This window comes from Suillus fuscotomentosus (genome assembly GCF_016647785.1).
Source record: "Suillus fuscotomentosus strain FC203 chromosome Unknown F5891scaffold_62, whole genome shotgun sequence".
NCBI lineage: Eukaryota > Fungi > Basidiomycota > Agaricomycetes > Boletales > Suillaceae > Suillus > Suillus fuscotomentosus.
In genome coordinates this window covers 291,672-317,320 of record NW_024539574.1, presented here as the reverse complement: position 1 = coordinate 317,320, position 25,649 = coordinate 291,672, and the positions used below count along the sequence as shown (strand labels likewise).

The 25,649-nt window shown below is 48.8% G+C and overlaps 8 protein-coding genes across 8 annotated transcripts; 2 read left to right on the top strand and 6 right to left on the bottom strand.

Annotated features, from left to right (window-relative positions):
- Nucleotides 1-5: 5 nt before the first annotated feature.
- F5891DRAFT_1057097 (uncharacterized protein) lies at nt 6-2,690 on the bottom strand (the record flags this gene model as incomplete). Its single annotated transcript, XM_041362731.1, has 14 exons — nt 2,229-2,690; nt 1,986-2,166; nt 1,871-1,924; nt 1,745-1,817; nt 1,429-1,696; nt 1,342-1,366; nt 1,141-1,235; nt 1,064-1,088; nt 1,006-1,043; nt 876-948; nt 596-767; nt 273-458; nt 131-204; nt 6-75 (listed from the first exon to the last, which is right to left on the bottom strand). Coding segments are annotated over exons 1-14 (1,689 nt in total), but the record flags the coding sequence as incomplete, so codon positions are not given.
- Nucleotides 2,691-3,003: 313 nt separating this feature from the next.
- Nucleotides 3,004-4,285, bottom strand: F5891DRAFT_650270 (GPR1/FUN34/yaaH family-domain-containing protein). Its single transcript, XM_041372647.1, has 7 exons — nt 3,943-4,285; nt 3,778-3,887; nt 3,676-3,726; nt 3,539-3,625; nt 3,393-3,488; nt 3,251-3,342; nt 3,004-3,199 (listed from the first exon to the last, which is right to left on the bottom strand). Exons 1-7 carry the CDS (start codon nt 4,060-4,062, stop codon nt 3,048-3,050), a joined length of 708 nt encoding a protein of 235 aa, XP_041221407.1. The 5' UTR covers nt 4,063-4,285; the 3' UTR covers nt 3,004-3,047.
- Nucleotides 4,286-6,068: 1,783 nt separating this feature from the next.
- Nucleotides 6,069-7,374, top strand: F5891DRAFT_1057088 (uncharacterized protein). Its single transcript, XM_041362730.1, has 9 exons — nt 6,069-6,287; nt 6,340-6,454; nt 6,507-6,540; nt 6,596-6,684; nt 6,739-6,769; nt 6,825-6,904; nt 6,954-6,982; nt 7,031-7,122; nt 7,174-7,374. Exons 1-9 carry the CDS (start codon nt 6,262-6,264, stop codon nt 7,248-7,250), a joined length of 573 nt encoding a protein of 190 aa, XP_041221406.1. The 5' UTR covers nt 6,069-6,261; the 3' UTR covers nt 7,251-7,374.
- A 791-nt stretch (nt 7,375-8,165) lies between these two features.
- F5891DRAFT_1175483 (uncharacterized protein) lies at nt 8,166-9,172 on the bottom strand (the record flags this gene model as incomplete). The annotated part of the gene is made up of 4 exons (XM_041365718.1): nt 8,848-9,172; nt 8,521-8,581; nt 8,398-8,477; nt 8,166-8,354 (listed from the first exon to the last, which is right to left on the bottom strand). Exons 1-4 carry the CDS (start codon nt 8,929-8,931, stop codon nt 8,166-8,168), a joined length of 414 nt encoding a protein of 137 aa, XP_041221405.1. The 5' UTR covers nt 8,932-9,172.
- A 309-nt stretch (nt 9,173-9,481) lies between these two features.
- Nucleotides 9,482-13,399, top strand: F5891DRAFT_1175482 (CHAT domain-containing protein; the record flags this gene model as incomplete). The annotated part of the gene is made up of 5 exons (XM_041365717.1): nt 9,482-9,603; nt 9,712-9,851; nt 9,899-9,996; nt 10,053-13,008; nt 13,320-13,399. The coding sequence occupies 5 exons, from the start codon at nt 9,482-9,484 to the stop codon at nt 13,397-13,399; spliced, it is 3,396 nt and encodes a 1,131-aa protein (XP_041221404.1).
- A 95-nt stretch (nt 13,400-13,494) lies between these two features.
- On the bottom strand, nt 13,495-16,315 carry F5891DRAFT_1057069 (uncharacterized protein). Its single transcript, XM_041362729.1, has 6 exons — nt 16,244-16,315; nt 16,041-16,167; nt 14,600-15,979; nt 14,402-14,546; nt 13,811-14,347; nt 13,495-13,758 (listed from the first exon to the last, which is right to left on the bottom strand). The coding sequence occupies exons 2-5, from the start codon at nt 16,101-16,103 to the stop codon at nt 13,926-13,928; spliced, it is 2,010 nt and encodes a 669-aa protein (XP_041221403.1). The 5' UTR covers nt 16,104-16,167; nt 16,244-16,315; the 3' UTR covers nt 13,495-13,758; nt 13,811-13,925.
- Nucleotides 16,316-16,700: 385 nt separating this feature from the next.
- F5891DRAFT_650169 (uncharacterized protein) lies at nt 16,701-21,314 on the bottom strand. The gene is made up of 13 exons (XM_041372646.1): nt 20,805-21,314; nt 20,668-20,749; nt 20,454-20,614; nt 20,227-20,370; nt 20,043-20,168; nt 19,389-19,987; nt 18,952-19,336; nt 18,790-18,895; nt 18,574-18,738; nt 17,947-18,522; nt 17,632-17,884; nt 17,374-17,576; nt 16,701-17,316 (listed from the first exon to the last, which is right to left on the bottom strand). The coding sequence occupies exons 1-13, from the start codon at nt 21,186-21,188 to the stop codon at nt 17,054-17,056; spliced, it is 3,447 nt and encodes a 1,148-aa protein (XP_041221402.1). The 5' UTR covers nt 21,189-21,314; the 3' UTR covers nt 16,701-17,053.
- Nucleotides 21,315-23,169: 1,855 nt separating this feature from the next.
- F5891DRAFT_650036 (uncharacterized protein) lies at nt 23,170-24,446 on the bottom strand. Its single transcript, XM_041372645.1, has 3 exons — nt 24,181-24,446; nt 23,823-24,127; nt 23,170-23,766 (listed from the first exon to the last, which is right to left on the bottom strand). The coding sequence occupies exons 1-3, from the start codon at nt 24,205-24,207 to the stop codon at nt 23,397-23,399; spliced, it is 702 nt and encodes a 233-aa protein (XP_041221401.1). The 5' UTR covers nt 24,208-24,446; the 3' UTR covers nt 23,170-23,396.
- Nucleotides 24,447-25,649: the final 1,203 nt, after the last annotated feature.

The window sequence follows — 25,649 nt, the reverse complement described above, 5'->3', positions numbered from 1 at the left end:
CCAACTATTCCTCGAAGTATGTCGGAGGTAGATTTAAACACCAGGGAGGAAAATGCGATGAGGAAGAATATCATCCTGGCTCGAGGTTAGTCTGAGTATCAGCAGGCATAACCGAGTGGAGAGTACTTACCCCCACATAAGCAGTGCGAACGGAAGACCGTGTAAGATTGCGAGGGCTTTCTCACCAAATATGAATTTGTCATTCTGGTGAGGAACACGACCTGCACAAGGGTTATTAGTGCGAGCGCAGTCCAGGTAGAAGTATCTCATACAGCGGTATCGGCAGAGACATTGCCATATTTGCGGTTTTGTCCGGCGAGTAAAATGGACACAACTAGGGATCCAATTACACAGAACGTTGCCAGATAAGCTGCGATAATGGTAACAGATTGCGATTCGTCAGCGTTCACGCTGGGCACCGCGAGGAAAGTGAGATCCACAGTTAGCATCACCGTCGACTGTGAACGTATCGGTTTAGAACAGCAGAAATAGCGAGTAAGGTAAATGATATCGCACATAGATCGTGATAGAACCCATTCCCTGCCGAGCTTGTCATTGAAATCTTTCCATCGAGGTGAAGTGTATTTTTATCCACCCAGACTCTTCGCAGTTCCTTCATCTGAGCATGGGGAGCGCCGAAACACAAAAGCTCCATGATCCAAGATATTACGGACTTTACGATGTGCTCATCATCCGTGAAATATATTGACTGGTCAGCTGCCAAACGTGCACAAGATTGGCCGCAGAAGTTCAAAATTTGGCTCGGGCTATTCCTGAATGTCAAGTCCGCAAAAAGACTGATGCAACGACCAACCATACCGAAGTATCGCATAAAACGTGCTAATATTAAAGCAGAATACGTGAGGCGAGGAAACTTGCGATTTGAAAGTGTCAAAGACGCACCAATGACGCATATGGAGTAGGGGCCACATTCCTTTGAAGTAGTTTCTGTTAAATGTTTGATCTGAGTGAACTTGGCTATATGTATGCCATACTTCTGCGCACCTTTGAGGTGATCGATTAGATCCAGTATTTTGAGAGGTCTTCCCCTCCAAATGGTGACAAGGACGTTTCAGACGTGATGACGTCTAGGCGGAGACATGAGCAGAGTTAAATAAACGAAAATTGGAGTTATTTGACCTGCACTAGCATGCACAATGATTTCTCTGAGCTCCGCAAGAAGTCCCTTTTGTGATTCCTCCTCTCTGTTGTTGGGATAGAGCTCACAGTGCATCCTGTTTCAACAGAGTTGCTAGCTCGAACTGCAATACTAATGTGGTATGAGCATTCAATCAGTATGTTGTATCAAGATACTCACAGAATGATAACTTGGACGGTTACCAGTACTGGCTTTGGATGACATAACCTGTAGGAGGTCAATTCAATTCCTGTGCCGCACATCCTGTGTCACATCGGGCAGGTGCTCACAGATATGACTGTGTTCCTCCACCCCTCTGACTCCATTAAAAAGGTCTTCGGTATCTAATTTATGAAGCCAGAAGATGGTGCGCTCGACACGGTCAGCGAAATAATAACTGCAGACTCGTTCTCCGGTATTCGGATGCTTGCCAAGCTGCAGCGTCAGCTCGATATGAGTCAGGTCAATGTTATTGCTCTCGGCAAGAGCGCGTAGATCATCTGCACAGTTGTTCAAATCGTCGAGGAAGTCCTGCACGTTTGTATCGGTGAAGACCCTCTAATAGAATCGTCAGTGTCATGAATCACGACAGGAAGAAGAGCTGACCTTCCCCGGATGATAGAAATACAGGGCACCCTCGGGATGAACATGCGCTTCCCAATCAGTAGGCAAATGGCGTCTCAATTGCATAGCATCAGCTGAGGATCATTTACCAGAATATCTACTACTTACTTGGGGTACTGTCTAACGGCAGGGTGGATACTTTCTATCCCGCTAGAAGGCTCACTATACGGTGCACATTCCTAAACAAGCTGCTGCCGCATGATGAGCATCAAGAATAACTTACATTTTTATGTCCTTTCCGTATCTTTGAACAGATGAAGCTATAAAGGGAACTTTACGGCGGCAATGAATATTTGGTACGACTGGTGGTGCACTGTGTTGGTGCGACTGCGACTGAAGATTGATCATTCCTGACTGTGCCAAGGGAGACATAGCAACAGGTGCCAAACTGCATGCAATATTATCTGTAACAAAACTTTATGAGCCGTACAAGGAGAATCTGGTTGACTACCAACAAACAACGTACTGGATGCGTTGGCAGGTACTGTTGGAATACCCCGGAGACTGATCGCAGCGACTCCCGCCGAGGCATCTGATTGAATACTAAAACCACTGTCAGCTGGTCGGTAAATACTTAGAAATGAAGATATAGGATTCCGGGAAAAGCAGGAATGTGGGACATTCAACAGACCGCCAAACAGGCGCCGGAAAAGGGTGAGGGATGGGGAAAAGAGTCCATTCGAGAGTGCCTTGAGATATTTCCACAGCGTGGAAAACCCAAGGAAGGCCTGACGGTGGAGGTAAACCATCTCCCTAGATCCTGCTGTATGTCGATTGTTGATATCACTGAGATTACTGCCAGGGCCCGGGCAGGAGTTCATGGTACCTGTTATAAGTCAGACCTTACTCGGTTCTTTTGACTTACCTCAAACCCTGAACAAACAAAGTGCCGGAAAACGCCCTCACGACTCATTTACAGTTTGCAAAAGACCCTAGATTCTACATCAGCAAAAGCGCTGAAATGAACAGGTGTCCAATATATATAGATGAGGAAGGAACGTTTGATCCTGCGGAAGCAATTCGTGTGTGCTCGGTCAAGCGCCGTGCGCTCTTATGTCATTCTGAGTTCCAGACTTGGTTTGTTCCCGCGGGAGTAATTCACGTGACTCCTATGTACATGCGTGCTCCAGTATTTATTATAATCATCCCGGAACCGAAGCTGGCGCTGTGGTAAATAGTCGTCTTCTACTCATATGATCGAATACAAACCAAGACCGAAAACGTAGTTGAGAATGAAAACTGAAGAAAAGAAAGAGCGATCGGCTGAAGACTAATAGCATAGTCCTTAAACATTGGAAGGGGCTGTAATGAGGGGAGGGAGGCGAATGAACGAGAACGTTGTTTGTTGAGTCCAGAAGAGCGAGAGGGCGCCGTAGTATGCACCGAAGGAAGCGATGATGCCAAGGGCACCACCTGCAGTTGCAAAGTGTGGGTTGCCTACGTATCGCGAGTCAGATAGAACATAATACTAGAAGGGAGAAGACGCACCGGTGAAAGCATTTATGGAAAGACAAGTGAGCGCGCAAATGGTGAATCCGAGCGTTACAACGATGGGGGCGGTTGTACGGATTGCACCAAGGCTGTAATATTATTAAGGATGTGTCTGTACAGCATACTTCCTCGGACTCACAAAAAGAGGAACGTAATCAAGTCCCAGATGGCGAGGTAGATCCCGATGGCGTTGTAGAACTCCTGCCCAACAACCCCGTCAACGGTGTATGCAGCCCTGAAAGCTATGTGAGAGAGGACATGCAACAATGCTTGCAAACGACATACGCAAGGCCGATTTGAGGCAGGTAGAGAGCACCAAAAGATAAATTGAAACCTCCGTAGGTAGTAAAGACTGTTGCACTGAACGTGTTACTATGGAAAAATCTTAGTGGTAGCTCTCCATCCAAAGGTTAGAACCATACCCAAGGAACATCTCCCACATGCCCACAAGCGTTTGTGAGATGCCGCCGTAGCTGGAAATGACTAGGTTACAATCAAATCATTTGCGAGTAACAAAAACTGACAAGGTTGCGAAAACCAAGACCAAGTTAGGTTGACCAACGCTCTTGGAGGCGAGCGTCAATATTGAAGAGCACAGGAAGACGGTACCGTAGGCCATCATGCCCAAGGGTGCCTAAAAGCCAATTACATGCTGTTGACATAGTAGCAGTAAAACATGAAAGACATACAGGGTTACCATACGTCCTCTGGAATGGCTGCATCTGTGGTGCAGGGGGTGGTGGGGCGTCCATGTTGACGGTTTGGACGTAGTAGTTGTCCCTTGGGTTCTCTTTTTCAGCAACAGACATGACTGGATGACCGGTATCGACTTGTGGTGCTATGATCCTTCAGAGAGCGGGGATGAGGTCAGTTGTACACGTCTACTTCAGTCCTTTATACCACTAGTAGGGCTGATGTATCTCCGCTAACGCATGGAACGCGGTGCCAATTGTACGCATGCACTCTGCTGCAGTGAATAGCGTGATTGATATCTAATCTGAGTGAGGGAGTTAACCTTGTTACTATAGAATTCGAAGACGGGTGACCCTGGCTTCCAGGAACTGATTCAAAAGATGTACATACTGTTCACTTCTCACTCACTATCAACTACTCCCGATTATCTCGGACAGGGCTCCGACGAAGTCTAAACTGGAAAAAACAATCGCGGAATATGGTTTTGGTTATTTTAATTTGGTCGTTGCAGCTCGTGCAGGCTATGCCAAGAGTATCTGTCCAGTTAGTCATTTTGATGGAAGGAACAGCTTCTCAGGCTAGTATTGGTTTACCTTGCAAGGGTGAGTCACGACTCGGTGATTTACATGAAATGAAAAGCCTGTATCAGGACTCCTCTATGAGGAATACATCATGATTGTGTCACTGCGGGTACTTCTGTATTTGTTAAGATCACAGTGTCTTGATGGTGTTGGCATATTAAAGGTAGAAAGTCAAAGAGACTCGGAAGTCGCCGGTATTTGCCGCAATTGGGTCTGGAGCATCCCCCACGAGTCTCGAGTCCCAGGCGATAACGAGTTGCCTTGATCCTGACTTTTTGAGGTCACGGTTGCATCTGGAGTTGCGCATAGTCCGCAACCATAATCATCATCCTTCATAATGGAGATTTTTAGGCTGTCGTTTACCCTTGATCTTCCGAGTCATGAAGTTTAAATCATGCTGTTTTCTTGTCCATTCGGTGGAAGCCTAGAAGAAGTTCGTTCCTTCAAACTTGACCAAGCTGCTGGTGAGTATTCTAAGTTTGATGTCTTATCTTGGTTTTCTGGAGGGATTCACACACCCACAGTGAACACTGAACATGCAAGTTCTCGGCAGGTAGCAAGAGGTATCAGAAGACCAAAGGTATGGAATTTTGCTCGACATTACATGACTACGCAAACTTACCAGCCCACACTACGCATGTCGCACATTTGCGTATCTGGGTCTTATCGCCACATGGCTGGCCATGCGTTGGACCATCCGAAACACCATACATTGAATTTGATCAGCCCTTCACACATTCACCTGGCGTTCAAGTCCATCGCACGTGGTTGATGGTTACTTCCTTATCAGATTAAAATTTGGATGGCAAGACACAGACAATTGAAGTACCAGATCGCTGGTTAAATTTGCAACGGCGGCAGTGTGCGGACAATGGATACATGTCGGGTACGTGCGAAGTTCCCGAACCCATGCTAATTGGGATGCAGAATACATGTGCTTGTGAACACAAACATAGTCCTCCTTTGTCCGCCATTCACTCTCAATGGGCTGCAAGTATGAATAGAGCATCACTCGGCGGACGAAGGTCAGGGTTGTGCGCGTTCCAGCAACAGTGACCAAGCCTGTGGCAACCCAATGGTTTCAAGAAGATTTCATGTTCCGAGTCGGCCATTGCATGCGCACAGCTGGAAATACTCGTGTGCGCACACTAATACTTGGTCCGCCCTTCAATCAACACGGGAAGCATTTTTTTTTTTGTTCCCAAGGCAATGTCAGTTTCGGATCAGGAATATTGGCGCATCTTAGACTTGCATTTTTTTGCAAACGAAGGCACCGTCTTCTATGCGTGCATCTTGACACACGATACTGGAGACTGCTAGATGCCGGTAACGTGCTTGATGATTAGAGCGAGAGATAACGCAAGCAGTGAAATGACAGACATGTTTAAAATGCAATGGTCGAAAGGTTTTTCATGTTATGTCCTTCCAGTATGAATTATGTAAGTTTTCATGAAGCTGAGGACTAGGTATGATTCAGATATCAGCGAGAGATCAGAAAGTATGAGTAGTAACTTGAATATACTCGTCACGACATTCATTCCCCCAGCGAGCAGTATACAACTACCGAAATTATCTCCCCATGATTCCACCGTCGCGGGCGTCAAGTTACGTACATCGGACAGCCTAAGTAGCAAGAATATCACACGTTGAATTCAACTTCCGCGGTTCCGAGTCTACAACTTGGTACGTTGGAGTTCCCCAGAACTCCAATTACCCCAAACGATTTCTTCAACCATGGCCTCAGTTCTTCGGTTATACAAGTCGGTGGCTTCAACTCATCCATTCTTAGTTTTGTTTGCTCAAGTATCTCAGTGCCGCTCTCATCCGAAGACCCGTATTGGCACAGTCCGCCACTGCTGCCGTTTTATTTGGCGCAGGTGATGTGATCGCGCAGCAAGTCATCGAGCGCCAGGGCAAGAATCATGATGTGAGCATTGGTGTGACTACAGAAGGAACTAGTTTTGATCAAATCTGCGCAGTTCATGCGCACTGCACGCCTCACTTTTTATGGAGGTAAGATGAACCAAGTGCGGGCGGGATTAGCCTAATCCATGCCTAATTTTATCAGGAGCGTTCTTTGGGCCAGCCTTGACAAAATGGTATCAACTTCTGAACCGCATCAAGTTCTCCAGTCCTACGAAGGCTGTGGTATATCGTGTATGGGATGTACTATTTCTTCGGATTTCATGAGGAATGATCGCCTTTTTGCAGGTCTGGCTGGACCAGGCGGTCCTGACTCCTGGTTTGTTGACTACACGTGGATCTACTCGTCTTTCTCACTCTTCGCTTTCTTCTAGTGGTTGTCGGATTCTTCTTTGGCACAATGAGTATCATGGAGGGAAAGGGTATCTCTGGTGCAAAGGAACGCATTAGTACTGTAAGCCAATCCCCCCTGGAATCTGGTAACCATCTCACGTGTCTCCCAGGCGTATGCCCCAACATTGATTCGTAACTGGTAATATTTGCGTTGTTGCCTACGCATCATGCACTGAAATAGATCTAGGGGCGTCTTCATTCCCACCCAAATCATCAACTTCGCTATCGTACCGCATCACCTCCGCTTTGTTGTCGTGAGCGTTGTCAGCTTGTTTTGGAGTAAGTTTTGAGTTTATCGAAAGCCCTTTCATCTTGATCATTGCCTTTTAGACACGTACCTCAGCGCTGTCAATGCCAGTTCACAGCACCAGGAAGTATTCGAATCAGGCAAAAGCACCGAGAAGTAGCACGATCGTACTCGTGCGCCTCCCACCAGCATGTATATATCAACTAGACCATCGGTACTGCCATCCCACATAGAGTTCTTTTGTTCTTTTTGCTGAAGTGTTCAAAATGCCTACTGAAGTCTAAGGTGGATAAGCATAGTGAATGACTCGAGTATTGGCACTGCACACACATGCACATTATCATCCTCCCTTGTTCTTAGGATGGATCAAGCGGGAGTATGTGCATGATGCGATATAGCTTCCGGGACGCGCTTTGTTCGAAATCAGACATTTCAGGCACAAGCGAGCTGTCCTGACAAGATCCGCGCCTATCCGCGCTCGCTCCTCCAGTGTCATTCACCACCAATCGAAATGTCATTCGGTCTCTAAACTACTTCCGCTCTATAGTGAGGCCAGCCTGACTGCAGGGTTCACTTGAAATCTGTAATCGAGATTTTTCTGCACAGTACTGCGATTCAATTTGGTAGCCAGATCAAAGTGCCAACCCACAGTGGGATCATAACCTGCGCTTCTGCTCTAAGGAACCTGTAAGCAACGCGCAAGTAGGCGCCCAGGCCCTGATGCGACTGGGAAATTTCTCACGTGGAAGCGCCGCTACGTTGGTGTTCCTTTTCCTTTCTGAAGTTGGGGTGTAGCAAGTGGAGAGCCGATATATATATATGTCAAGGACTTGCTGGTGAGTACTCCCGGTGGTTGTTCTTCGGTGCTACTTTCTGACATGACTTCGAGCATTAGTCAAGAATGTAGAAGGACGGAGACCCGGCACACCGTCGATTTTGGCAGCGGAACATATCCGAGTCAACACGGAAACATCACGATCCATCATCAGGGAGCAGACGGTCGCATTTCCATCCTTTATACTGCATGGTGGTCCAGATCATCGTTGCACATATTGGATATTAATCGCCACAGGTTTCACAAGCTTTGGACAATCTCTTCTAGACCAGAGGCAAATCGAGCAGACTGACGAATATAATTTCCGACTTGGCTGTTAAGATCTTCGACACGACGAGTTGGAGTGGACGTAATCCAAGCTTTCACTCGAATTTCACTCTGGTTCAAGGTAAAACGGGCAGCAGGGATACGATTGTTCCATGGCGCGAGCTGCATGCGAAATGGGAAAATACTGAATGTGATATCGATGCACTTGTTCGTACGTCCAAATCACATTCGGCAGGCTTCGTATGACGGTGGATGAATGGCTTGAGTTTTGCGTTTGTGCTTTCACTGTAACCAGGTCTGTTGTGTTTTTAGCCATAATCATGCGTACCTGCTAGACTCGCAATCAACTTGTCTGTGATAGTGTATGCCAGCCTGGCCACGAGCGTCATCTGTAATCTTATATGAGTATATTTTAATATGATGTAAATTGAATGCACAGACGATGTTCTATTGATACATGGGAGATTCGGCTCGTGATGACTCTGGCAAAAAAGACACATTAGAAGTGCCCTTTGCTTTGGAATTCCAGGAGGTGCAGCGTCCAGGGGAGGTCCAGGAGCATGGTATGAGTGCAAATGTCGGTGGCAGTGCGTCACATGACTCACGGCCAAATAAATAGAAAATTGAATTGGCAACCTGTAATCATCGCGCTGACCTTGTTCCTCTCATTGTCAAGGCACACCAACACCAATGACCATGTCCTCTTGATCACACAGTGTTTAGTTTGATACAAGATCATTCTCCCCCCATAGCGCTGTCAGATCAATCATACGAGTCGTATATATAAACATTCGGCTTTTCTTTGTGCGCCGTCTTGACTCTTCACTGGTTTCAAAATTCAAACTACCTTGCGAAATACACTCGATTCTACATCTTGCCAAAATATTGGTGTACTGACTGAGTAGTATGATACAATTCGGTATCACTCTGAGACTTACATGCCCCCCTCAATGGCTGGCTACAACTGGACCCTGGTCATGACATTCTCCACTTCAATGCAGATTCTTCCGCTAATCCTGGTCGGTGATTTCCATTCCCAGCGCTTAGTGCAATCATATCAGCGTCTAGACTCTATATCGTGCCGACAGCCGTAGCATGACCTGAACCCTCAACCTCCCTCTCAGCTGAACTCTATCCACAGTCCCCATATCATTATCCCCGTCCACGCCACTCAACCCGTCTTCGAACCTCATAAATCTGCTCCATCGTAACATCATGCCTCGTCGCTCAAAACGCCGATATATCAGACTTGAAGGCGAGTTTCTTCATATTACCTTCGGATCAATGTCATGATCCTCAACCTCTATCTACAGTCATTAGCGGAACGAGTCTTCAAGTCCCCTCCTGGCGCATTCCCGCTGGCATCTACATATCCATCAATGTCGACTCCCGGAGACGCTGGAAATCGGCCGTCAGTGTCTTGTCATCTGATAAATCTGTAGTGTGGAGGAATACTGTAACTCTGTAAAGTTCATGCAGACTTTCTGACGCGATGCGAGAACTGATTATCTGTTTATAGATCATCACACTCCTCACCTGCATTGTCAGTGGAGATCAGGGCAACCTTTGAGCTTGGTCGAATGCTAGGGGGTGGAGAGGTCATCGGAGCACTTCAAATGTCGTGGGATGAGCTACTCAATCATGGAGATGAGCCATTCGGTGAGTGATTCGCTTCTCATTTATGCAGTTGTACTAACGTCCCGTAGATTTGTCCTTCCCACGCGTGCGCGGTGTCCACCCTTCCGTCAAGCTGAAGGCCGCCGTTGTACATGCTTGCGACCATCAGGACGACGTACTGTTTGATGCGAGTGACGTTTTTCTCTGTTCCGTCGACTTTTACTGATAGATTACCAACTGTAGTCCCTTGCAGACGGCGAAATTGCTCGAGACACAGATGCGGGCCACGCGCAATTTGCCAAATACGTGAGACGCAAGACGGTCTCTCACCTGAGCGATGCTGTAGACCATTTTCAGTTGGTTCTGGACCGGTGTTCGGTCAGCCATCCAGACCATGCAACGGCTCTCACCAACCTCGCGTGGGCCCGCCTTCAAGGCTACATCCGAGATGATCTTCAAGACATCGATGCCATTACTTCCCTCTTCCGCGATACCCTCGCATTGCGTCCGCAGCATCATCCCGATCATCTCTTATCTCTATACAATCTCATCCAAGCGCTGACTTGGCACCACAACAAGAAAAGTACTGCTGCCGACATCCGGGAAGCTGCCCAACTCTACCATGAACTACTGCCTCTCTGTCCAGAGGGCACGTACCTTCGTATCATTGCAGCAGGGGAAAATGGTGTCGATCGTGTGATCGGCGGATGCAACAACCTTCCAACAGACGCATCCGATGAAGGCATCCACCTTCGAAGAGTCGTCCTCGAGCTCTGTCCTCTGGGCCATCAACTCCGTCCCAGATCCCTTGAGGAGCTTGCACAAGCAGTTGAAACACGCTTTGATCAGCATGGTAGCATCGATGATCTTGACATGAGCATACAACTTGGTCGTGAAGCTGTGTCTCTGTGTCCGGAGGGACATGCTGACCGCGATCACTACCTGGACAACTTGGCCTTTTCACTCTCGTCCCGCTTTGATCATCAAGGCAAAGCTAATGACCTTGATGAGGCCATCTTTTGGCACGAAGAAGCGCTGTGCTTGCGCCCTGTTGGACACAAATTTCGTGATTACTCATTGGATAACCTAGGGACTGCCCTCGTCGCCCGTTTCAACACACGCAGCGACATTGATGACATCACCCGAGCTATCAGCCTCCATCGCGAGGCATTAACGTTGTGCCCACCTGGGCATCTACATCATGACACCACACTTAATAACCTTGCCCTCGCACTCCAGACTAGATATGACAAATCACATGTCAGGAGGGATCTTAATGAGGCTATTGACCAGTCTCGCGAATCCCTTCGGTTAACCCGGCTTGACCATCCAGAGCGCCACATCACTCTTTTCAATCTGAGCTCGGTACTCTGCTCTCGTTTCACGCAAACTCAGAAGATTGAAGATGTCGAGGAGGCCATTACTCTTTGCCAACAATCATTGGAGGCTTTGCATTCGCTGCACCCAGATCGACACTACTCCTATCTCAGGCTACAGGAAGCCTATATGTCTCGTTACTGCGTGCAGCACAAGCCTGGCGATCTAGCACTTGCAGTGGAGAACTTCAGACTCGCATCACGACATCCCACTCATGGCTTTCCAAACCGCATCATTCAGGCACATAAGTGGGCTGTTGCAGCAGAGCAGCATGGTGATGGATCCGCACTGGAGGCCTACTCGACATTTTTCGAGCTTCTGGATGCTCATTTGGCAACACGATCGTCGGCAACTTCACGGCGGGAAGCTGCTGCTGCCTTTCATTATGCTAGATCACTGCCTGTAGATGCAGCCTCGTGTGCTATACGTCGTAATAATCTACCACGAGCAGTTGAACTTGTGGAGCAGGGCCGTGGACAGCAGTGGTCGCTGGCATCTCGACTCAGGACCCCAGTCGAAGAACTCGAGTCAGCAAAACCGACACTGGCGCGTAATTATTTAGAGCTGAGCAAACGCGTTTCCAATGCAGCCCAGAGTTCTGCAACCGTCACCGACAGAGCTGCTGCTGATTGGGAAGCAACAGAGTATAGGATACTTACCAGGCAATGGGAAGCCGCGGTAGCTGAGATACGCGATCTTCCGGCGTTCTCGCGGTTCCTGCTTCCACCTTCGTATGAAGACCTCCAAGTAGCAGCGCGCCAGGGCCCCGTCATTATCCTCATTGCGAGCCAATACTCGTGCAGCGCCATCATCGTCCCGACGTTAGGAGACCCCCATCATGTCCCCTTGCCGTCCATCGGTCTCGCAGATCTGACCAATCTCAAGGATCGCTTTACCAGGGCAATACGAGATTCATCTCGGATGAACCCAGGCGAGTCCAGGACTGATCTAATAGTGCTCTCGCGGATAATATGGGACCAGATCATGCTACCCATCGTCAACGTACTCGAGCACGTCCTCAAGCTAAAGCGCCGCTCTCGAATCTGGCTGTGTCCAACTGCAGCTTTCACGTCCATTCCTCTCCACGCAGCTCACCCATTTCAAACAAAGGCGGATCGTTCTGGGAAGGAGCCATGTCTGGAGGATCTCTACATTTGCTCTTACACGCCAACACTTTCAGCTCTGATCAGATCTAGACAGTTGATGAAGAAGCGCGTGCCTCCATCCTTTGTGGCCATCGGACAGGGTCAACCGGGTGCAGGGAAAGGCAAGGCGCTCTTGGCCGTCGACAGCGAGCTCGAGCTTGTCCATAAGCTCGTCCCTGCGACAGCCAACCGCACCACTATTTCTGGCAACGCAGCCACACGAGCAGGTGCGCTCGAAGCGTTGCAGCAAAACACATGGGTGCACCTTGCTTGTCATGGGAAGCAGGACCCTAAGCAGCCTTACGATTCGCATTTTGTCATGAGAGACGAACATTTGACGCTGCTCGATATCATGGAGAGACATGTTCCGCAGGCCGAGTTCGCGTTCTTATCAGCTTGTCATACCGCCGTCGGCGATGAGGAGACGCCCGACGAAGTGATCCATCTCGCAGCTGGTATTCAGTTTTCAGGGTTCAAGAGCGTCGTTGGCACGCTGTGGGAGGTTGACGACTCTGTCGCAAAACACGTCGTCGAAGCTTTTTACGGGTATATGTTTGGAGATTTGAAGGATGGTGGTGTCATGGACTGTACGAAGGCGGCCTGGGCACTCAACTGTGCTACGCACGCGGTGAAGACGAAAGTACCGCTCGAACAGAGAATGGTTTTCGTTCATATCGGTGTGTAGTCCCACGTCGTATTGCTATCTGGTACATGTTATTGATCTGCGGTCTCTTTCATCCTCTTGTACCAATGACCTGATACATTCTTGCGCTCTAGCTATCTCGGTTTCGTTTACTCTGTCACGTTTTTGTCGCTCACCGAAGTTCTTATGTACTTGACTCATTTGCAACTCCGTCTGTTACTTGGGTACTTAGATAGCGGGAGTTAGGCCAGTCGAACATACCCGCGCCTTCCAGTCATATAAGGGGACCCTTCAAGTTTCACCCCTTCTGCACTATGTAACCTCAACTAACCACTGCCAATGTAGTCGAGTCAGAAGCAAATCCTGGATGGCTGCTTCGACTTGTGACCCATGTGTACTGCTTGCATCTTCGACATCAGTCCTAATATACCAATGAAGCATCCACCTAGTATGCGTTGTGTTGTGCATACGACACGGTTCTTTTTATGAGTTATCGGCCTTGCTCAATGCTCACAACGAGTTGTTGAAGGTTGTTGATCGTGAAGTCAGAAGCAGGAGTTTAGCATGGAGATGGTAAGTAAGAGTCCGTTTCTACTTTGTCCGGTATATGGCTATCCCAGCTAGCCAAAGCTATAGTGTAAATCATTGGAGTAGGGCTGTAGGGCTATTTCTAAAGAACCAATCTTTGCATCTTCCAATGCGCGTCACAGCACCAGATACCGTTTATCCACGATAAGTTGAAGGCCTCCGGGGGTCCATGCAGTCCTGTGAACCACGCGATTTCCTTTGACGACAAAATCAATACGTGAACATAACTCTTTTAAAGACCTACCGACCTTTAAAATGCCGCTTCAAATTTCAGTAACGCGCCTCGTCCGAGCTCCAGAATGCAAGTGCTAAGTGACTATACCTTGGTTGAAGGTATTGCCAAACTAGACTTCTCATGCAATCTCATGGATCAGGCGTCCGAGGATGCTCATGGATGTATCGTCCTCCTTGAATGCCCGACGTCCACCCAAACGCGACACCCAAAGCGGTTGCTGGGCTGAACAAAGAATAATACTCTCTCCCAAGCCTGACCTTGACCGCAACCAGATCGTATGGGCTATCTTCTGAGGTTGTGATCGACTCAGCAACTTCTCGTTCGAAGGTATGAGAGCCGGAAACGAGGAAATAGTCCCGCAAGGAGTACATATTCAATTCGATGGGATAAACGGTCAGGTCCACCTCTACGATGGAGCGATCGTTTTCGGAGGTTTTCACCACATCTTTATCGAGCGCCCTGATTTCGTTGACGCGTTCTTCGCATATCCAAGACTCGATCATCGCAATAACGGGCAAACTTTTGCGGATCTCGCGCACATCTTGATTGCCTTAAGTTTGATCATCAGTTAAGACTTTATAAATGCGTAGGACAAGAATCTGACCGAGAGCAGAACGCAGCATGCGGCAGTGAACACGGTGGCCGGATTCCCAAGCTTCCTTCTGGCAATATTTTGAGCAGTAACGTGTCAGCATGCACCCTGAACAACGATATGCTGTGACATCGTCTTCAGAGAAATTGAGAGAGCACTGATATTAAGGATTTTAGTTGGCGAAGAGAAGCGGACCGTTCTCGAACGCACTTTCGGGCTACAACATTGATACCGGTAGAAAGGAGCTCCCTCAGGCAGCTCGTGGAAATTGGTGAAGGTACGGGCTGCGGAGTCAACGGCTTGCCATAACTCCCATAATACAGGGTCTTGGGACGCTCGTTCTTCAAGGCCTAGCCGATCTAATCTCTGAAGGGCGGGTTGAAGAACCCGTAGCACTTTTGAGAATACGAAGAACCGAGGAAGCTCTTTGAGCAGTTGAATGTCATGGTCATCCTCAAAGCGTTTGGTATTGTCAACATGTTCAGCTGGCGATGACCCAGTCCGTAGGAGACATTCGAGTAGCCCATGCTGAATGGCCTGAGATATCACCAAAGCAGAGTCATTTGCGCAATTCATTGAATACCCGATATAGCGATATGCTATATATAACACTCTGCGTCGCGCTGCCAGCCCTATATCTGGTTCATTATCGGAACTATTCCAAGCAGGGGTTAGGAGTCGTTCCCAGAGTGTTGTGATAGCACTTAGGACAGTACGAATTGAGCCGATTTGGAGGAGCAATTCGTGACAACCGCCCTCTCTATCGCCCAAGGATTGCATGAAGAGGATGGCTTGAGCCAAACCAGTAGCACATACTGTCATGGATGAGAAGTCAACGTTTTCTCTTGCTCGTAACCGAGGTTCTGGCATATTGGACACCTCTTTAGTCATACGACGAATATATCGGAGGGCTAATGAGGCCATGGGGAGGGTTCCGCCGGCGACAGAGGAGATGATAGATACTGGCAGAGACGCAGGGGTGTCTTCCATGCAAATAACGCTAAGCGAGCACATATTCGCACGTATCAGTGCACTGAGATTTTTGTCGCCTTCTCGAAGAGGATCAGCGACATCATCACTCTTCAACCCATCGACGATGACCCAAGCCCGGAAGAAGAATGCTTGAACAGTGGGGTTCGTTCTCATCAACTGCCTGCCAATTGTTGTGAATTGACACAAGGTTGATAGTGGATGTATGGTAATCCTAAGGGCTTCGTAAGTGCTAACAGACAGGCCATGTGGGAGGGCAGCGGGTCTTTGCGAAGGTGGGAGGAAATTGTTGCTGAAGAACTGCATCCACGGGAAGAGCATCTCCCACTTTGAAGCAACAGCGTCATGGACAATGCGTTCTCCAATACTGATATTGCTGCCGAGGTTATGACAAATTTGTACAATGCCACCCATGGACCATTTGGCGAGCATGATCACTGGTACAACATCAGGACTAATTCTGTCCGGAATAGGATATGCCTCCAGTTGTGCGTGAAAGACGGGAAGTAAAAGTGGCGTGACATCCTTGAGTTGATTGAGACTACCAACGACATCTCGGAGATCTTCGACTGAGCCACGCAATGCTCCATCAATTTTACGCTGTAAGAGCGAGAAACAAGGAATCAGCGTCGTCATGCTTCTTGAAGAGAATCGAGCATACCTGCATCAACCGAGGCAGAGCCCTGAGAGCTTCCCTATCCCGTGCGTTGATTCTGGGCGCCATGAGTGAATAGTGGTATCGGTCATCGATGGTATCAACATAGCATCGTACATAAGCATTTCCAGATCTAAATTTGTAATATGGACCAAACAATGTTGTCAGCCTTGTGGCGGTGCCACCATATCAACAAGACAACAACTTACAAGACAACAAAAAACCGAAAAACACAAAAAAGTCGATTTACCAGGACCAAGTCAAGGCTTGCGAAAGTTACTCGACATCTAACTTACGGGATCTAGTTGGTGGTCGCATATTCTCAATTGTCAAACTTCGTTTCTTCATTGTTTCCATCGTCACTGTGGCGTTACCGGTGTGGGCCTTCTGTGGCGTGCTACTCGCCAACACGAGCCCATACAATAGTGCAGCATAGAACGCCACACCACCGTGTTATCCTGCTTCTTATTGAACGTGGTACCCTTTCCCTTCTTTTCTGAGCACTGATTCTGTGTTGTCTTGTAAAATCTGGGAAACAGCAGAAGTCTCGTAGACCCGTGGTGTGTGTTACGACGAGCTGAAGGCAATAGATGGTGTTCTGGAGTGATCTTGTTTCTCCATATTTAATGACCACTATCTACCTCGTGATGTTATGTAGGTCGCCAACTCTTCCGGAGCGTCTGCTGCAGTTGGGCTGATTACCTTTTGCCACAGGCACTATATATAATTCTTCAGAGAATTCTGCAAACGTATGGTGCAAGGACTACGCATTACGCATTCCTGATACCAATGCACACCTTGAGAAACGTGTTATCACCTGTGGCAATTGCATCGTCTTCTACCATCGTCAATCGGAATGCTTTGATATGGTAGGCGTGCAAAACTCGTTACAAAATAACATGACATACCCATACATACAATACGAATCGGCGATATGTCCGCTGGAACAGTAACAGTACAGGAAACAGAAAGAAGGTATGTAGCCAATTCGTTGGATAAGATGAGAAAAACGATACCTCCTAGTTCAAGGTCGGCGCCTCTGCATCAGGCGCGAAGCGAAGTCGTGCAAGGAGTATGGTATCCCAGATCTTGTGCATTCGCGATACCTTACTCGTAAAGTTGATCCGCGAGGGGAAGAACTCTTTGCCTTCAGACTTGACCGTGAAAGTGCCCCATGGATGGTTCGCTTTGCGAGAAGAGAAAACGTTGAAGTATGCCTCCCCTGACAACACGGGATCCGCCACAAAGAGAGCGTAGTCGCGCGCGTTTACGGTGCCCGTCACTGTGAAACAACGTTATTCGGACTAAGCTAGGGAGGTAGACGTTGACATGCACGTACCAAGAAAGACGTCTTCTTTCTGGATAGGGTGATTCGGTGCGTATTCTTGCAGGATCACTTGTATGTTGTCTTTAAACCACTGTGAAACTGCGGGAAGACTACCATGGGAGAAGTCCCGGATTTCGAACGACTCGGCGTAGACCGCAGCTGTCTTCTTACCAGCTTCCAGGGGAAATGATTGCCTGCGAGATACGTTCTCGCCGCTGCAAATGTTCGGCATAAAACATACAGCCACAGGCTTAAGTAAGTAAAACTTACTCGTGACGGTTGCCGCCGAATTTGAATCTGCTCAGCATACTCGAACCATTGTTATGAACACGACGTGCCTTCCCGATGTTGATGCTACCGTAATCCCGCAAGGAAGGCATACATTTTGCCACGTCGCCCTCGGCCTTTTTCTTTCCTCCAATCTCCATGACGTTGCAGAGGGTTATGAACTCCCCGTCAGGTTTGGATACATATCCCACAGCACCCACCTCGATAGGTGACGGATACCAAAGAGGCGTCGTGACTAGCAAGCAATGAGTATCAGCGCACACGATCGCTATAATGGTGAACAGAGCTATGACTTACACAAATCTCCATATCCGTGGGTGTCCTTGGCTAAAAGCCTGTAGCGCCTCTCGTCTCGCATAGCACGTGCCCACGTGGACATGGACATCATCTCAAGGAGACCGTCGGTGGTGTACTCGAAGACAGCGCCAGCCTCACCGACAGCGTTTGGATCTGTAAAACCTGATGTCCCGCTGGACATAGACGACTCTGGAACGTTTGGCAAGTCTAGATCTGGTTCTGAATGTCCGAACTCAGACCCAAATCCAGACGACGTGCTATAATGATCGGACATGGATGGAGTGTGTGCTAGCCAAGAATGGCCTTCAGAAGTGGGTGTACCAATGGCTCGAAGGCCAGGAGAGAGACGGTCTAAAAAGCCAATGACCGGTGAGTTCACGGGACCATTCGGTGTACAAGGGGTTGCTAAGCCGTCCGCACTATACGGATGTAAGAAATTCCGACAGCCTCGAAGCCAAAACACTGTCATGGAAAATGGTGAACGGCAACGAGGGTCACGCGCCCAGCAGCAGGTGATGACTGGGAGGACAATCGTGGAAAGAGGGGTATCGGATACCTCTGGGCGAGCATCGTGTTCTAGAGACACATGAGCAAGCTTGAAAGTCAGACAAGATGCGTTGAACGTACCAAGCACGATCCGCTTTATATCTTCGTCGTCTCGGGTGCCATAAGGAATGCCACCCATATTGAGGATCTCCACGCAGCAGATGGCAAAAGCGTAGACGTCCGCTTGCATTGTCGGACTTGCGGCACCATCCAAAATTTCTGGCGCTTTCCACCTCGGCGTCCCATCTGTGCAATCAGGTGGTCAGAAATAAAATGCTACTTCAAAAGTCAACATACTCGGTCTTTGACACCCGCTCAGCCTGTAGGCATCATCCTTGAGTTCGCTCTGACCGAAGTCAGCAATGGCACAGTTTCCTTCTGCATTCACGAACACATTTGCACACTGTTCCAAGGAACAGTACATGAGCAGAGCGTAGGGACATCGTATTGCTCACGAACCTTTAAATCACCATGCACCACTCCTTGGGCATGCAAGTATTCCATCCCGCCAGCGATCTGAGAGATAAATCGGAACTGGTCCACTTCGCGTGGCGTGGCGTAATCATCGCGTGCCATGGTCAGCAACCACTCCACGAGGCTTCCGCGTTCGTATAGCTCGCTCACGATGAACCATGGCTTGGAGCCATGAGCGCTACTCGCCCCGAACATACGAACGACCTGAGGGTGTTTGAGTCTGCGCCACAGCTCGACCTCTCGACGAAATGTCGAAGCTGGGGTAAAGTCGTGGAGAACCTTGATGGCGACCAATCTATCGCGCCAGGATCCAGCATAAACTCTAGAGAATGACCCTTGGCCGATCATCTCAAACCGGTCGACCTCATATCTGATCAATTATATATATACAGAGCACAACATAAAACTGAGAAGGCACCCACCGCGTGATCGTCCATGAAGGAAGTTCCCATGGCAAAAGAGGGTTGTCACTGCCGGCGCCTCGCACCTGCATGCAGCGCAGCTTCGACATAGAGACGATGCTAGCATCCAGAAGCTCCATCTCAGCGAGCGTACTGTCGCTGGCGGCGGTCGTCCGTGAGAATGCATGGCGCAAGGACTCCAACTGTCGCCGCATGGCCTTCATTATCTCGACGGCTTCGTTCCATTCAATCTCCAAACCATTGAGGACGTCAGCATCGCACAGTGCAGTACTGATAAAGCCAGGAAGATGTTCGAGCTGGAATTGGTCGTGACGGAGTTCCTTATCCGGATTGTCTTCAGGGAAGATAGGGGGCAGCTCGCGACAAACCTCGCCTTCGGCGGTCGACAGACACTCTGGCATAGATGGGACGGTCTCTGTAGGTGGATGACATATGTTACGCTTCTGGCTTGCTGCGGATGTCTCTGGGTCCGGAATTGATGGCGCATGTGCTAGGTCCGCACATAGCGTTGCGGTGTTATCCGAAAGAACCGATCCCAGATCTTGAATCTTCCCATCGAGACACGAAACATTCTTGACAATCCTCACTGATACTGTCGCCTGCACCATGAGCTGAAGTTTCAGATGATGATCGTGTGGCAAAAAAAAGGCATACAGTGAATCTTAACCAAGCATCCATCAAAGCTTGATCGCAATTGCAAAGTTCTTTTGCGATTTCAGCTCTCCTAATAAAACGTTTGAGCATTGGGCGGCGGCTGATTCTACAGAGAAACCTCTCGATCTACGATTTACGCCGGTGTCAATACTAGAGCAGAGGCAGAGAGGTAGCAAAAACATACTTGGAAGATAACTTGTCTAAAGACGTGGAAGGCCGCATCGAGTTCCTTGCCAACGACGGGGCCGGCCCCTTCGATCTGCTCACGCACAAAGTAAAGCATTCCTGCGCAGCGTTCGACAATGCGAAGGCAAGAAAGGCGATTCGACTGTACAATGATGACATTAAAGGCAAAGAAGTATGTGATATCAGTAACGATGGGGATAATTGGCCATGGTGTAAGTAACTCACCGAAAGCTGCTCGCACGCCTCCCAGATAATTAGGAGGGTACGCGACGCCTCCAAGAAAAACGGTAGTGGAACCAGAGAAGCCACATCATACGTACACTCCAGGATAGTCTTCAAAGCAGGGAGCGCTTCATCAAGAATTGTCCCAGCTGTTGAGACAATGCCTAACGGAGATAAAAACGACTTCCTTTCTCATTATCGAAGAGAGGGGACCTACAGGATGCTCTGGGATCCTTTTTCACCTGTTCGGAAGTTAGCCCGTCTCGTGTCATTATTGAATGGCATGCCAGGACGACGTTCTGCAAGGCTCTGTAAGAGAAAGCACAAAATGAGACGGAGACAGGGAAGGCTCACCTTCTGTGCCCTGTTGAAACCGTCTAGTTCGGCGCCGGTAAAACGAGAAAGCACCTTCGATTTGTGGCACTTCTCCTTATCGCCATTTCCCCCTTGGTCATCATCACATACCATTGTATGCCGCGAAAATGAATGCCGTCGAAAGGGAGCAAAAACACTCTTGGATCTCGATATTTCTCTCTCAGCTTCCGCGATTCCGACACCCAATGGCCTGGATATGAATTCTCCAGGTTCTCCATTAGACGTCGCATCTCTAGGTGGGAGATACAACCGCGTGCCGGGACCAATCGAATCTAACCTCTCGTCAGGTTTAATTCTAGGTTCGTCTTGATATAAAAAATCTGCGGGGGTCCACCACTCGTCAGCATTCCATGGAGCTGCCATATTCCACCAGCGCCTTGGTGGGCGTCCTGGAGGTGTGGCATCGCCCTTGATACGAGTACCAAAATCTACTTCGTCGTAGTCGTGATCGGCGAACGAACCACTCGCTTGGAATGAGGATCGAGAACGACGAGATGGTGAGTAAGAAAATGATTGAGAGTTTCTATGATCTGACGTCGAAAGATTTTGCACGAAAGAGCTGGACCTGAAGCGGGCATGAGGCCCACCAACTGTCGCAGGGAGATTGTATGATGACGAACGTTTGTGACTTGGATGTGGAGTGTGTGTACTACCATGAGGAGGTGGGGCTTCTAGAATGGGAGAGGCAGCAAGTGACGGTGGCCGATATCCAGATAGCGAAGGTGACGAATATTGGTTGAATGAGCCAGAAGACAAGCGAGGGCGCATATAGGGAATCGATCCAGCGGAAGAACTTGCAATGGACATCGACAACTGTTCAACGATGCGCTGTCTAGGTGAAGTCTGCGGGCTGGACGATTCGATGGAGCGACGAGCGACCTCCAAACCAAGGATGGGGTGCGGCGGAATAACATTGAAATACGACTGGCCGAAAGACGGCCTGCGCTGGTGTGAGTGAATCCCGCCGCCTGGGCTCTGCAGTGGAGGCTGCCGAAGACGAGGTGACGAAGGCGGTTTGAGCGGAGAGGAGATGTGCGGGGAGGACACAAAATCTAGCGGGGTGGAAGACGGCGACGCCAGTCTAAGGGCCAAATCTCGCGGAGAGGTTCCTGGAGAGGACATTACGCTAAGATAAAAGAAATACGATTGAACTGATGCAGTGATATATACTAGTAGGAAGAAATTTAGAAGGGAGAAGGGTTTTCTGGAACTGAACGGGCGGGCGGGCAGTTGACTTTATAGTCTTCAGCAATGGAGTTTCAAACTGCAAGTGCAATACTACGCTTGCCTTTCTGGGTGTGATCGGCGATCGCTAGCATTGTAAGTCCGTGGATATTCTGTGCCGACAAACAGGAGGACTAGAACAAACTCGTTCGCGAAAAGCTGCTGGAACCAATCCTACAGAACGATGGCCAAACAACACCAGAAATGGAACGAGAGCCTCCCCTCCACCATCGCGCAGAACCATTCTGATAGGACTGTTCAACCCAGGAGACTCCAAACAAGGTGTCGCCGCGTTTGAGAATTCCAGTAATTGATAAGGTCGTTGAAATATTGCAATCCACAACCGGGACTACCAGACGATTGACTGTATTCGATAATGACCGGCGGCGTCATGATATAACGTTCAACACTGATCGGGACATGATAGACGTGACTCGACATCCTGCGAGACGGACGGGTGACATCGTGAAGCTGATATATCCATACTGGTCCAGTACGATGGGGCGCAGAACGGTGACAGATCGTGCTAATTTAGTTGTAACAGCCAGCCAGACGTGCAAATATCCATTTTATGGGCACCCACACGGATTCTGTCGAAGAGCCATGCATGTCCTAGTAAGGAGCATTGCAACAGATGGAGGCAGGAGGATTAATTGCGAACCCGTTGTGGCGTTTGATTATGTGTCCAAGTTTGTCCAGCGAGTCACGCCACATTCGGAATCGGATGCGTGATTCGCCGCTGTTTTCAAGTTGCTGCAACGAAAAACTACCGGGTTGGTCGGTGGCCTGACTCCTCTACGTCGAGGCATACACATGTGGCATCAGATGATATGTATCCGAGTGCAGCCACTGGCCAGGTGCGCGCGCCCATCTAGTACATGGGATTTTTGTTGAACGACGCATGACGAAACTAATAAGGTCGTGTTTCTAGTAACAATTACGGTACGCTATTAGTAGGATCTGGCCTCGCCAACATGACATGATACTTGCTTGTTTCAGATACTGATATCACGTCGAGCTGGGCTCGTCGATCAGAGCAATCATAGTACGTAATAATGATCAACAATATGCAAAACTTATCGATGCACTCATCAATCATCTGGCTGTTAGTGAAAGAGGTAACTCTAAACACTCTTGTCGTGGGCTGGTAGAGAGACCTGTTGATGCTAAAAGGATTTATGCATCTCAAAGCCATACCGTTGATTGCAGGCGTTGAACAAACAATATGATTGCTTCCTAGCGTTACTAACAGTACGAGAACAGATACCTTCCTTCCTTCATAAATGCATAACGGGGAGACTATAGCAGTACTAGTACAAGACAACCTTTGGATCAAATGATATCCATTCAAACGAGTTCCCACTGTTCCCCTTTCTCCGTGTAGAGGAGCTCCTTCACGGTGTCACCGTCCACAGACAAGGAAGGCCCAACGGTGAAGTTGGTTAAAAGGGTACTGAAAGTCAACCCTGTCAGAGGAGCAAGTGAGAGGATCACCTGACCGGTGGTGACATTGACGTTGACGGATAGATCAACGGTGGTCAACGTGATAACGATATTGTCAGAGCCAATCATGACGGTCCCTGCAGTACCACTGCCGGTGCGACTAATGGTGAAGCGAGTGCGTTCGGTGCGCGAAACATAGACCGCATTCGTCGCGTTAGACGATGGGGGACAGTACCAATAGTCGTAAGGAGCGACTTTAGAGCGAATGAAGAAACTTTGGTAGGGCCGCCATCAGAAAAATGCAGAACATCTTGCAAGGAACTGACTTACGAGTTTCCGCTGATATGGTCCGCGAAATATTCAAGCTGCGGGATAATGCTCAAGCCGCGACCACCTAGGTCATTCAGCAAGGTGAAAAACACCTTGCCGAGGAATTGGGTCGCAACCCCAGCTGTGGTGAGGGAGTCGACGGAGTTTGCCACGAGAATGTTATGGGTGTAGAACTGGGCGTCGACACGCTGAACACTAGTCACGAAACTAGTGACGGCGGAAGTGGACACGGCACGCCACCACTCATCCGCAACTTCGCGGCTAGCAAAGGTAATCACGTATCGAGCGCTCCAGTTGTCCGTAATCTCAATGGCGATTCAGCCTAACATTGCAGACAACGAAGAGTGGATTTTGGTACCTGTTTGACATATGCGTAGAAAACCATGATTGTATATTCAACAGGAGAGATGATTTGTTGGTTTGTTGGCTGTGGTTGAATTGAAATGGGTCGTTCGAACACTGTACATTATATATAGGGAGAAAGTTGTTTGGTTGGGTTGATCATAGCGTCTCGACCAACTGCGATTTGAAGATCAAAAGGGGTTGGATAAAGAAATACTGCCGATCCGAGCGAGGACCCGCAATCTGACCGTAACGTCGCACCAAGCTGGACATTCCGGCAGACTGCATTTCCCGGCATCTGAAGATTCACAAAGTCAGCAACCTCGTCCGACGGGTGTGTAAAGATAACAACCGGTATTCGATATAGCCCTGATCCCCCTGGATCAGCTACCCTTAGTATTACAGTCACGACTCGTCAGTAGTGGATGATGTCTATCTTACTGCGAAAGGGACGAGCAACAAGACATTTATTAAAGCTGTAAGAAAGTGATTGACAAGGGTTACGACTTACCCTTACCTTCGTCCACGCATCACTCAGACTAGGCCTGAGCTTCGTGTTCCTTCTGAGGTGCGAGGTATGAGCGCCAAAGAAGGGCGACTCATGACCAGGGAGATGGGCGGCTCGGGATCTTCTTGCATAGGGCCGCATGGAGCCTAACTGACAGCAGATCTGGGAGAACAGATCTGCATTTTATAGGCTGTACCCACCCTCCGCTCTGAGTGCCTTTGCGTTGCTCCTGACCTTTTTTCCATGTTGAGAGACGAGAACTAGAGTACGAGGCTCAGTCACGGTTAAAGGGACTACATTCAATGTAGTACTACGAACCTAGAGTACGAGGCTAATGTATATAGTGAGTATAATGGAATAAGAAAGAGGAAAAATATGATACACACCTCAGTCACGGTTAAAGGGACTGAGGTGCGTTGGCGCGTGTTCGTAGTCTTATATAGAGTTAGAATAGAGTTAGAATACGGTTGAAAACGGAAAGAGAAAATGAGTAAGGTACTGTTACTGTCTTGCATTCATATATGTCAGGACGTCGTGACGTCCTGGGTGCCCTGGTGGTCAGGCGCACTCTCAACACTCCCACTCGCCAGACCACGCAGGGCAGTCTGACGGAGACCCATCTCCTCTCGGTGACGACTAACTGCTGGACGAGGTAGAGCTTTCGTGAGGCTGTCGGCGAGCATTTTCGAAGTTGACTTATATTCAAGTCTGATCTGATTGGATTCGACGAGGCTGCGGACGAGGTGATAATGGCATAATGCACGCGAATGTGTTTCGCCTTGTCATGGAACTTGGGATTCTTCGATAGGGCAAGGCTAGCCTGGTTGTCACCATAGAGAAGGGGAGGATCGTAGAGGTCAGGGTCAACGCGGAAATCGTGGAGTAGTTGGATGAGGTATAAGGCTTCTCGTGAAGCATTCGAGAGTCCAATATACTCCGCTTCCGTGGTTGATGTTGCCACGACAGACTGTTTCTGT